The sequence below is a fragment of the Natator depressus genome, chromosome 10, assembly GCF_965152275.1.
Source record: "Natator depressus isolate rNatDep1 chromosome 10, rNatDep2.hap1, whole genome shotgun sequence".
NCBI lineage: Eukaryota > Metazoa > Chordata > Testudines > Cheloniidae > Natator > Natator depressus.
In genome coordinates this window covers 34,909,857-34,922,922 of record NC_134243.1, presented here as the reverse complement: position 1 = coordinate 34,922,922, position 13,066 = coordinate 34,909,857, and the positions used below count along the sequence as shown (strand labels likewise).

The 13,066-nt window shown below is 44.8% G+C and overlaps 1 protein-coding gene across 4 annotated transcripts in view; it reads right to left on the bottom strand.

Moving 5' to 3' along the window:
• The window catches only part of RAB11FIP3 (RAB11 family interacting protein 3), a 166,005-nt gene that overhangs the window by 19,670 nt on the left and 133,269 nt on the right, over positions 1–13,066 (bottom strand). For 2 of the 4 annotated variants that reach the window (XM_074965712.1, XM_074965713.1), the window contains one exon: positions 1,411–1,446. The exons of 1 other annotated variant lie outside the window; for it this stretch is intronic. In XM_074965712.1, coding sequence (XP_074821813.1) covers positions 1,411–1,446 — 36 coding nt within the window. Of the gene's footprint in view, positions 1–1,410; positions 1,447–8,326; positions 8,462–13,066 lie in introns of all 4 variants that reach the window. One more of the 4 variants, XM_074965711.1, reaches the window with a different exon arrangement.

The window sequence follows — 13,066 nt, the reverse complement described above, 5'->3', positions numbered from 1 at the left end:
TCAGAGTATCAGGGAACAATGTATTTGAGTCTCAAATTAGATTTTCAAAAATCCTAGAGAGGGGTGTCAGTAAAGATTATGCCAGAGAACGCGCACACACACACACAGGTTTGTACAGCTAGGACAAAACTTTTTCCTTCAGCTATAGAAAAGAAACACCATGGAAAGAAGTATTAAAACCAACCCCCTCAAGGAAGAGATACGAAACTGACAAAATGCTACCGAGACTCAATGATCTTGCTTCTGAGAGAATTTCAGAGCAAATGTGGTGTCTGCCCTTTTGTTATACAGGGAGAAGGTCTCATAGCTTCATTAGCTAGTTGTTACAAATTTCCTCATACAACTCCGCTGGAGAGGCAGGGATCCTTAAAGAATTATCAAGCAGATCCTGGCCCTTCAGTGTTCCAGAGGATTCTTGAAAACAAGATAAACTTTGGGGGAAAATTTGAATGCCTGCACTCTCGTGTGACAGTGATGAAAAGCATTATGTCCAGAATGAACTGCTTCCTCCCATCCCCCATTATTGGGAACCTAAATCCCTTGTGAAAATAAAGCAACAGCCCAGTCATAGTGCTTCCTTTAACAGATCATTGCAAGAATCAGAGACAAGGGGCTTGTCTAGATGGGGAAATTTATCAGCATAATTATATCACTACCGTTATACCTGTATAACTAGAGAGGTAAATTTCCGCATGTAGGCAAGCCCTAAGAGAGTCCCTATACAGTACCACAGGAAACATATGCAATAATATAAAGCCACAGCTGGGGGGAGTAGCTCTGCCCCTATGTTTAAGAATTCCTAAGGAGTCCATGAAACAACGTGTGGAAGAGATGAGGAGTAACTCTCATGATATCCATGAAGTCAAAAGGGAGGAGCACATAACTCGAAATATGGCAGAAGCAAAACAGAAACAATGAATCTGTCTGCATGGACTGGCATTTTAGTGGTGTGGCAAAGGCTTAATTTCTGACTTGATGCATCTACTCAGCTGACTGGGCAAGGGCTCACTCAACTCTCCAGGCTAGTGGTACTGATGATACAGAAAAGCACATACATCAGTAACTAGGCGTTTTCAAAATGGGCAAAGTCTCCTGCAGACTCTCACTCTCTGGGCATCCATAGATGGGGGGTCTGGGAGGACAACCTAGGAGAAGTCACATTTAAGTCAGTCTCCAGAGGTGAATGCGTTCGGAAAATATCTTTTTAATTATTTTAAAAAAAACTTTAAAATCTAGAATGTGAATTAAAATTGCTGTCCAGTACACACTGCAGAAAACGTACTGTACATTTCTCTCAAAGGAAAATGTTGCACATCTATGTAGATAGCTGTAAGCCCACTGTATGTGTGACAACCTACGCAAGCACATTACTTAAGGACAACAAAATGATAATAAAAAGTATCAGCATACCTTGCTACCTTCTTGCTTGAGAGTCTCTTATTGGGACTGTGGGAATGAACAAAAACAACAGGAAAACAGAGTCAGGAAAACTGAGAGTGAAGAGCAAGGGGAAACAGGAAACAAACTAAGCAACAGTGACAGGGGGCATATCCTACAATTAACACAACAGCACAGCACATGCATGAGGCATGCATTACTCAGCTTCTCAGAGGAAATCTCCATGTAAAAATCCAGGTAAAGCCACATTTGCACACATGTAATGACATGACATGTCATGATGAATTGGAACATACAGCACTTGTCATTGCTGCAGAAGTTTCAATGGATCCAACAAAGGGCTCTCTTTTTTGACTCGTTGATTCCAGTCCTGAAAGCAGACCCTAGGAAAAGTGCTAATAATAGAATTGAGCTTGGTGGGACTCAGACCCGTTACAAATGGACAGTAACCTGAAATATACTCGATCCACCTGGCAGCTTGTGCAGACAATGAGCCCATCTCTGAAAGAAAACACTGAAATATTCTGCTACAAATACAAGCAGGACTACTGCACTAGAATCACAAGTATGGAGAGCAAAAAATAATAATTAAAAAGCAAACAGCACAATGAACTATCCTCTGTAGTTCATTAACTCCAAACAATTATAATTTTACTGAATTGTGTTTGACATTCGACATAGCAACACAGGCTGATATACGACTGGCTGGCTGCTTGTATTTCAGACAGGGACTTCCCCAGATTTTGGGGGTTGATTTGTTTGACCTTTTCTTCTCTCCCTCCCTCATATGCAGCTGTATTTGCATCTAAAATCAGGAAGACTGGATTTTAAGCAAGATCATGTTTCAAGTACTAAAAATAGGTGCATTCATAAGCTATACTTAGCAGCAGCTAACAGAGTCCCCTCTTACGGAATTGTATTTTCTTTTTAAATACTTAGCATGCTATCGCAGCACATGCTATAAGGACATAACATCAACATCATGATGCACCGCTTTAATGTCCTGATGTAGCGACCCTCTCTCAGTGCATAGCTCACCTATGATGATGAAAAGCACCTGATCACAGGACCTCTTTGCTTACAACGTAACAGATTAATACTTTCTTTACATCAGCCACTTGCGATTTGCCACTTCACGTCATTTTAAGTCATGATTTATCTATTTTTTCCTCTTTGAAGTTTACTAACATGCAACCAAAATTAGAACTAGTTACTGCATATTGTGCCTCAAATTTTTTTACATCTATTTTTGTATGCTTCTGTAATCACGTGGTTGCATAAAAAATCAGCTTCCTCCAGAATCTTCTCTCTTTCTCCTTTATTCACGCCCCTTGTCCCAAGGTTGGGAAATAATGGCTTTAACTTCCCTCCGCAACCGGATTCTTCAAAACCATGATCACATGGAAACTTGCAAGAGGATAAACTGGGACACTCCAGTGTCTACCACTGCACAAACAGAGATGGTCTCAAGGGAAAGGAGATGGATTAAAATCTAACAGAACCTTGCTCCCGCCCAGAGCAACGCGACTGTTTGAGAAGAGAGGTTCTTAATTTCTAAAGTTTGACGTTTGCAACATGGTATCTCCATGTACAGGGAACTACTATAGTTAATGAGATGTTGCAGATGATATTGAGCATTTATAATTAGGTATTTTCCAGAAACTGGTAGAGGTTTAAATTTTTTGCCATTTATTCCCCTCAACTGGCCAGAGTGACTTGCTGTCCCAAGCACTGAGTAAGCCAGCACCACCCACCATCCTTTTGTGAAACAGCCTGGATGCTCAAAGCCATTAGACCAGCTCTCTTCCCTCAAATCATATAGACCTGCTAAATACCTCCCTCTCCTTTCAGGCTGGGGGAAGGCTACAGAGGAAACCTCTTCCCAGAGAGGGAGGGTCTGAGTCGCTCATTCAAAAATTTAACTTTTCTTGCAAACCTATTCCCCCTTCTCACTTTCCAACATCTCCTGACATTTTTAGAAAAGATAAAAGATCTACTTAATTAGTCAAGCCCGGTATCATCAAAACAATGGAACGTTCATTCCCCCACTTTCTCCTAATTTAAAAATGTAAAAGAGAAAGAAAAATAGAAATGAATAGATCTGCATCTATATGTTCACATGGGAGGAGTAAGTAACTGGGCCAGTTTTATTTATTTTATTGTTGCTATAGTATCACTAAATTAGGGATAAAGTAAATGTTCCCCCCCCCCAAACATGGGGAGTTCCGAAAAGAATTCTCAAAATAAGATATTGGTGGGAGTCACACTTCAAGATCCAGAAACTTAAAATGAATGATTGGCTGAGCAGAGAGGAAAGGCAATGGACATAAAATGTAGATCAGTGACTCCTAGAGGTGAAATGCTTATATTACCCCTTAGAACAGGGGTGGGCAAACTATGGCCCGCGGGCCGGATCCAGCCCATCAGGGCTTTGGATCCGGCCCACGGGATTGCCTCCTGTGGTGCCGCAGGCCCCACGCTGCTCTCAGAAGCGGCCAGCACCACATCCTGGGGCGGGAGGGGGGGGGCGCAGAGGGCTCCATGCATTGCCCTTGCCTCCAGGCACCACCCCCCGGAGCTCCCATTGGCCAGGAACGGGGAATTGCAGCCAATGGGAGCTTCGGGGGAGGTACCTGGAGGCATAACAAGGGCCGTGCGTGGAGCCCTGTGGGTCCCCCCCCCCCCCCGGGGCCACGTGGGGACATGGTTCCGGCTGCTTCCCAACGCGGCGCAGAGCCCAGCCCCAGAGCGCACTGCTGCCACCCCAGAGCCGCTTTAGGTAAGTGATGCCAGGCTGGAGCCTGCACCCCGCCCCCCCAACTCCCTGCACCTCACATCCCAACCCCCTGCCCTGAGCCCCCTGCTGTACCCCATGCACTCCAACCCCCTGCCCTGAGCCCCCTGCCGCACCCCACACCCCTCCTGCACCCCAACCCCCTGCCCTGAGCTCCCTCCTGCAGTCCGCACCCCTCCTGTACCCCTGCCCTGAGCCCCCTCATGCACCCCAACCCCCTTCCCTGAGCCCCCTCATACACCCCGCACCCCTCCTCTGCCCCAATCCCTTGCCCTGTGCCCATTCCTGCACACCACACCCCAACCTCCTGCCCTGGCCCTTCATACAATTTCCCCACCCAAATGTGGCCCTCAGCCCAAAAAAGTTTGCCCACCCCTGCCTTAGAAGGAGGAACTAAAAATAGCTTGAACCAAATCAACCCTTGAATAGTTTCTGGGAAGCACTGGCTGACCATGCTTTTCAAGCTAACTGGTTTCCTAATCATGGTTTTGACAGTGAACTTTTGACATTCCTATTGAGTGAAGGAATCACTTTTGGCGAGATTTCAAGGATTCTGCAAACCTGCTTCCCCTCTTTGATGGATAGATACTGCTTCTCCAGAACTTGTGAAGAAAAATAAATAAATCAATGCATGTCACTTGTATCTGAGGGAGATTAACCTGTTTTTCTTCATAAATGGCTGATCAAAAGTGTATCCGGGCATCTTTGGATCCCAGGCCTGAGAAGCCACCTGGCATGGGAGGTGAATCTATCTATTGCAATGGTTGGATAGAAGCAGTTGCAGCTTGGCGGCAGACACAAACATCTGACAATGGAATCCTGGGTACATTTTAGACAGGGTTTGGGGGTGTTTTTGCTGTTTATTTCACAGAATTGTGACTGCTCCTTTGAAGGATTTCCTGCGATCAGGGAAAGAATTGCTGAAAAAAAGATCTATGATTTTGCAATACTACTCCTGTTGCTAGACATTTTGGCTGTTTTAGATATTTTGGCTCCTTGTTTTCTTCTGGGTGCAAGGTGTTGGTAATCACCTTCAAAGCCATCAGTGGTCCAAGGCCATTGCCTGAAAGAGGATCTTGCAGACCCTATTCTGTCACAGCATGTAATACCAGCTGGGATGTTCTTGCTGTTTATTGTGTGGATTCAGTTCTCTCAGAAGAGTGCTCTCTTCTTTGGAGTTCTTTCCCCTTGATGGGCCAACACGGCCAGAGTTTGGCTGCCTCCAGGGCAAGATACAAGGCAAATTATTTAGTCTAACTTTTTGTCTATGATATTTCATTACTCTTTTGTTCCTGTGCAGTCATGTCTACCAGATCTCAGCCCAGGACACTACGTGGGTTTCTGTCCAATGAGCTGTTGGCTGCATCATTACTACTGATATAAACAACACTCATGAACAGGCAGGGCAATCTTTAATTTGTGCTCCACGAAGGCAGCCCTGTGACACCCCCCGCCCCCAAGCTCCATTCACAGACTACATGGGTGACACCACTTACACCAAATCACCCACCAATGTCACTTACCACTTTTCACTAGTCTCTTTTGATCTACTGTGTCCTCTGCCTGCTCTTTGTACTTCTCTGCCTTCGTAGAGGTCCACTCCTCGTAATCAGCTAGAATGAGGTACCTTTCCAAAGCAGGAGATATTCTTGAGGATCCTATTACTTTGTATTCTTGTCGTCATTTTTCATCAGCCCATTTCTGATTCTTTCACCATTACTCTACTCACTGACTCTTCACAAGATACCAACAATAGAGAGATTCACTGAATTTCCGACTTCCTGATCTTCGTTCAAGGGGTTGGCTGGCACTTGGGTCCAACCGCTTCTCCAGTTGGGTGACCAGCTTACACTTCATGTAGTACAATGTATGTATTCTGTCTCCTTGCTGGGCAGAACATGATTAATCTTCCATGATGAGCTGCCCTCAGTTTAGAGACAGCTATTATTTTGCAGAGCTTGGTTGTTGCAACCTCTTTTATATCTCTGAACTAGTCAAGAGTTATTAAGTAAGTTGGAGGTCTACTTCCTCTTGCTAATCTGTGCTCTTCAATGCGCTACTTACGTTTGTCTGCCAAATTTTAAAATAGCTGTTACCCTTCTTAAGCACTGCCTCTATTCACATTCTAGTCTGAATGCTTAGCTCTCTCAGTACCGGCATCCTCCTTTGTCAAACTCATTGTGTTATCACTTCCTCCTTCTCTTGTTTCGTCATGCCCAATAGCATTTTGCAGCTCCAGAGAACAATTTTTAAACTATTATCTGTAATTTCTCAGGTTTCCTATAGGGCTGATAGCACAGAATCACAAAATGGTGTTTGGGGTAAGTCAGTTCTGCCTCACAGAGCACTCCTGGTCAGTCAGAGGGTGTGGCTACATGAGAAAGTTGCAGCTCTTTAACTTGAATCAGTTTTAAAACACAATGTATTTAAACCAGTGAGGTTGAGATTTTCAGAGAAGCCTGAGGGAATTAGGCCCACAATTCCGACTGAAATATACTGGGATTAGGGGCTCAATTCTCTTGGGATACTTAGAAAATCCCTCCTTAAGTAACAAGAATTTGGGCTGGCCTTGGAATTCCTCCATCACACCTACTTGAGAAGCTCATAATGTGGGTAGAAATGAGGCTGTCAGCGCATCAAGGAAAATCTAGCATCTTCATTCATTGACTGCATAACTGGAGATAAAGGAAGGCATTCAGGCTGATGCTTTGAGTCCTTTGAAAGCTGTAACAATTGATGCAGCTGTTTGTCATAAGAATTCAGAGCAGTTCTTTTTAGCTAGTGTATGTCTACATTAGAAATGCTACAGCAGCACAGCTGTAGTCTAGATGCTTACTACTTCTGCCACTGTAGTAAATCCACTTCTGAGAGGCAGTAGCTAGATTGATGAAAGAATTCTTCCATCAACTTAGTGGCGTCTACACTGGGGCTTAGGTTGGCTTAGCTACATCACACAGGGCATGACATTTTTCACAGCCCTGGCGATATAATTCAGTCCAAATGCCCATTTTCTGATTCACTTCCCATTTTACATAGCCCTGAACCCTCTAATTCCACGCTGTCCCTTACAAAGGAAAAATCAATGGCAGCAATTGTGGATTGCGACATGACAAAAGTTAGGCTTCAGGAAGGGACGGGAGGGAGGCAGTTTGGATAAATCAATATTCACTAACAACATTAGTTTCTTCAGTCCTCCTATCCAACAGATTGATTTGTAAACAACAGCTTGAACGTAAAAATCAAACCCCATGTGTATAGTCTACATAACAAATAAACTATAAGCTGGTAGAGTAACTTTCCTCCTGAAGGTTCTCACAGTGCTTGATGACCTATATGCTTACCCAATCAGTGATATGGGATTGCAGGACATTAAGCAGGGAGACAGCTATCTTACACTGATCTGAGGATGCTGGCCAAAGACCTTGAAACAAATTCCTATTTGGATATCATGTACCATGGAAATTTTAGTGGCCACCTGGAACAGAAAAGACTTCCATTTTTAGTGTCTGTGCCAAAAGAACCACCCAGAATTCAAGTTATCTACTGTGGAAGAATGAAGGGTTGAGTTATCCCAGCCAGGATTTGAACTGGTGGTTCTAGAGCATCTTGGTATTTCTGAACTAGTTGCTTGCAAAACACCCGCAGCCAACTTAGCTGGCTACTCAAAATTAATGTTTTTAATCAAAGTTGCTATCTAGCCATTTCTCCCAGTGATGCAAATAGTGCACATGTCAAACTTAAGACTTCAGTTTAGTGTTAAGAAGTCTTACTACACAGAGCATGGTAATCAAGTACTGCATTCATTTAACACTCAACCAACAGTACATGCAAAGAAACTGATTAGAGTAGAATGAAAGATTCCCATTGTCAATATCTTTTTCTCACTCCATATTTTGGATTAAAGAGACTTCTGTTTAGCTTCTATAAAGACTTCCATAAAGTCACAGGGTAAACTTTTAAGACCTGGAGAGGCCTGATGGCTCTCTTACATCAACTTCTCCATCTATTTAAAATGGTCCTTTTTGTATGAAGAAATCAAGCAAAGTAACTTGGCAAGTGAGGATGACAATGAGAGTCTCCCCTTCTGGAGAATGTCGTTCAAACACTTAGAATGCCACGCACTAAATCAATTACCTATTCATTTCAAGATCATTCAGGCGAGCAGAAAGATCCTCAAGGCGGTTGATTTGTTTGTGGCACTGGCTACAGTAAAACTCAAATGCCTCATCAGTGATAATGCTGTGCAGTTTCACAACGAGCGGGTTGACGCTAGAGAAATCACAAGTGTCATTTTAACAGGACAGAATAGACCAATCTGATTTCATCTGTGGCTTCCACAAGTTAAGTGGATATTTGGAAGGGTGGGATCTGGTGGTAAATCACAAGCTTTTCATGCAAGAATTGCAATAGGAGATTTCGGGGCAACTGTTACTATAAAAATATTAAATCCAAACATCAATGACTGAGAAGTGCAACTGAGCTGGTAATTAAGCCATTTTGTTGGACACATTGGGTCTAATCATCTTTATTGTAAGCAATCACCTCTTTCCGTTTTGTCCAATGGGGATTATGCTCACTTACCACAGGTATGGATTTGGACAATTGACTTTTTCTGGTCTCCCAATGTACCTGTCAGGCCGCCATTATGTGTCGCTGCTTTCTTAAACTCAGTGGGATGTTAGGATGTATGTGGGCCATTCAGCAGCATGTGGACCTACCTAGAATGGTTCTCAGAATTTTGGGAGCTACCCTTTTAGACAGCACTAAAACTCTTTCTGGTTTGCCTGGTCGGAAACAGAGCCCTAACTGACATGTTGCTGTGACGTGATTTAGTTTGAAAGCCAAATATCTTCAGTCAGACGCATCATTTTCCACTGGGAATGTTCTAAAGACAGATTGGAAATCTGCCGTATGATGAAAACAGGGCAGCACATTAACAGGTAGTATTTTCATTTTAGAATGCACAGCTTTGAAAGAAACATTAACAAAAGAATAAAAGGTCATGGGGCCAGCTTCAGACACTTCAATATTACCGTTCTCTTTAAAGTGATGTGCCAGTGTTCACAGGATCAGCTTAGTTTTGCTGTTAAAAAGAGAACCTAATACAGGACGCCCAAAGTTTGTGAAGTGAGGATGTCAGAAAAGATTTCGAAGTGCTCCACTAGCTGCTACAGACTAAGGCTTTGGCTTTCAGTAACTTATGCAGAACACAAGGTACTAACGAGTTCAGTGACATTTGGTAAATGAAACAGCTGATCATTTTTGATTACTGACTAAATTACCAGTGTTGTTGTAGCCTTAACAGACCGCTTCACCTTGAATGGTCCCTTGAAATGTGCGTTACCTACTTATGCTAAACAATCTGTTCAAACCTTATATTTAGCTGTGACATTTAGTTTCCAAGACCTGAAGAAGAGCTCTGTGCAGGCTCAAAAGCTTGTCCCTTTCACCAACAGAAGCTGGTCCAATAAAAGATACAACTGACCCACCTTGTGTCTCTAAATTACCAGTGGTTTCACAAAAAGATTTTTAATAGCAAAGAGTATGTAATATTTCTGGGATACCATACATCCTCTCCAAATGGAAAATACTTCTGGAAGCCACAAACTTTAATCAAAGGAAGGTTAAGAGTGAAAAAGCACGACATAGAAGTTAATAAAAAAACAGAGAGAGGTAGAGGTGTGAGCAGGCAGAAACAAGGTTAAAACTGAAAGACACCTGAAAGGACTAGTCAACCATGTGGCACAGATGGATACTGCTTGTCAAGCAAATGGCCTGCGTCCAGAGAGGTACCGAGTACCATTGCAGTCAATGAGAGCAGTTACTGTGGCTCAGCAGCTCCGTAACTCCCCACACTGACTTCAAGGGGAGTTTCAGAAACCCAGTGTGTCTCAGGATCAGGCTGTAAAGCTCCAAATTTAAATTCTGTGCAGTATTCACGCGCCTCCCTACAACATATCCTTACAGACCACACAACTCCTTCTAATATTTCATCTCTGAATGGTTGAAACCCATGTTAATTTGGGCAATGACATTTTGAAGACTTCCTTCCTCCCTCTAGGGCTGACTCCGTTCAGCGACGATCATTACTTCACAGCGGCAGCGACTATAGGTGCTAGTGCTTTGCAAGCTGCGGGGTGCTCGGCAGCTGCGAAAGAGTGACCAGAAAAAGGGAAACATCCATTTCAACCACAAAGTGTGAGAAAGGATTCTCATTTGAGAGGTCTTAAAAAAACCAAAAACAGATAATCTAAAAATAATTTGCCTCTGAAATTTGATGTCAAGCTGAAGATCCAAAGGAGGATTTTTATTAGTGCATAGCCCGTCACAGACACAGAAGGAAGGAAGAAGCAATTCACCCTTTGGGTGGCTCGCTACATCTAATAAGTTTGTCAGAGTGATCTGTATTAATAAAAACTAACGTGCTAAAATGCAAAACCTCATTGGCCAACAAGCATATAAAAAGAATAATCCCATGGGCAGGTTCTCCCTATCATCACCTTATTGGTAGTATTTTTAAAATAGTGTTTTAATCACACTTCAAAAAATGAAGTTATATACTAGACTACCCACCCATTGGGTGGGTGAAGGAAGGCCACTGGCCGTTGGCCTCCCAACCTACACGCAGCACACTGATAGCCCAGTGTCACCACACTGACTGCCATACATTGCAACTTACATGAACACATTGCTACCCTCTCCCATCTTTTGGCACAGTCACTTAACATTGCCTGTGTAGGATCTGTTCAATGCTCACAACAGAAAGGATGTTGTTAGTTAAGAAAAGGAGTGCTGGAGCCTTTTATTTCAATTACCAGTCATTTTTCAGCAACGAGTGCTTCAGTGCAGCTCTTTTGTAACTGCATGAAGGTACCAGGAAGTGGGCGGGAACTCAATACAAGGAGTCACAAACACAAAGCATTTGTTAAAGGCAAAGTGTCAATTTACCCTAATGCTCCCTTAATTATCTTAAGTTTCTGATGAACCTTCTGGTGCAGGACTCCATGAACTACAGCAGACAGCTGTGACATTACTGTTCCCGCTTAGAGAAGCTGGTAACATGGAATTGGTGATTGGAGACATGATTGTTTATTACGCAAACTGCTTCTTGTATCAAACAGCTCAGCAAAAATTCAGTCCAAACCAGTACATCTTCCAGTTCATTTCAACAAAAGCCAGCTGCACCAAACCTGGTTACATAGGGATGTTGTTTTGGAAAATAGCACGTTATTCTTGGAGAAAATGCAAAATAGAGGACTTATCGACAATGCACATCTGAACAAAAAAGTCAGGAGAGGGGGGCAGGCCTACAGTCTAGTGACACATGAGGATACAGGGTACTACTTCTGACAGCATCTTCTGCCATGATCTGGGACTTAGGCCCCGTCTACACTGGCACGTTTCTGCGCAGTAAAGCAGCTTTGAGCACTGTAACTCCCGAGGTGCACGGCCAAGCCACTTAGTGCGTAGAAACTGCACAGATGCAGCGCTCTGAAAAACCCACCGACGAGAGGTGTAGAGCTTTCTGCGCCAGGGCTACAGCGCCGTGGTGCCAGTGTAGACACCATGGTGATTACAGCACTGCGATTGGCCTCCGGGAGGTGTCCCACAATGCCTGTTCTCACCTCTCTGGCCATCGGTTCGAACTCTACTGCCCTGCCCTCAGGTGACCAACCGTCACCTCCACCCCGTACATTCCTTTGCAAATTTGAAAGTCCCCTTCCCATTTACTCGGTGATGTGTGCAGTGGTCTCAGTGCATCTTTCCAGGTGGCCACGCCTGCTCCACGGACCAGGCGATCCCCCGCTTGGAGCAATGCCGAGCTGCTGGACCTCATCGGCATTTGGGGAGAGGAAGCTGTTCAGTCCCAGCTGCACTCCAGCCGTCGGAATTATGATACCTATGGACAGATTTCACAATGCATGATAGAAAAGGGCCATGACCGGGACACATGGCAGTGCAGGGCCAAAGTGAAGGAGCTGTGGAACGCCTACCCCAAGGCGCGGGAGGCAAACCTCCACTCCAGTGCTGCACTCACGAGCTGCCGGTTCTACAAAGAGCTGGACGCGATACTCGGTGGCGACCCCACCTCCATTGCGAAGGCCCCTGTGGATACTTCGTTGGCTCACGTGCCAGTCGAGAGTGGACCAAGCCAGGAGGAGGCAATTTTGGATGAAGAGGGGGCGGGGGAACCAGAGGCAGAGAATGACTCGGAGGTCAGAGATGCAGGCCGTCAGGAGCTCTTTTCTACCCCGGAGGAGCCTAGCCAGCCACAGTAGTCGGAGCTTGGCAAAGCGCAAACAGGAGAGGAGGCCCCTGGTAAGTGGATCTGATCTGGGGAATTGCTGAAGCGAGTTGTTGGGGGCAGGAGGGTTGCAGAAAGCAGGCTTGTCTCCCACCTCATGCCTAGGCTGAGTGGCGGAACAGGCTGTTGATACACTCCCTCACTTCATGAGAATCTCCCTCAGATCTCAGGAAACTCGTGGAGATACTGGGCAATGCGCTCCGGCAGGTTCCTCGGCAGAGCTGCTTTGTTTCTTGCCCCATTAACGGTAACTTTCCCACGCCACTGTGCCGTCACGGGAGTGAGGGGGAAGAACCATTGCTGCACACAGGGTAGCCACACAGGGGCCAGGGCAGAAGCTGCAGGCTTGGAGAAGACCCTCCCTTAAGTCCCTGATCACCCTCAGCAGCGAGATATCTTCCATAATGATCACTTCCTGTGGAAAGTGTGGGGACAGGAATGATTATCAGGCCCACCCTACAGTGCTGGCTCTCCCCAAGTGCCCAAGAGCCACGTGCCCAGTTTACAGCAGGGTCCCTGAACAGTGATTTACCCTGCCCCTGCGGCTACTCACCATTTTGGGGGTCTTG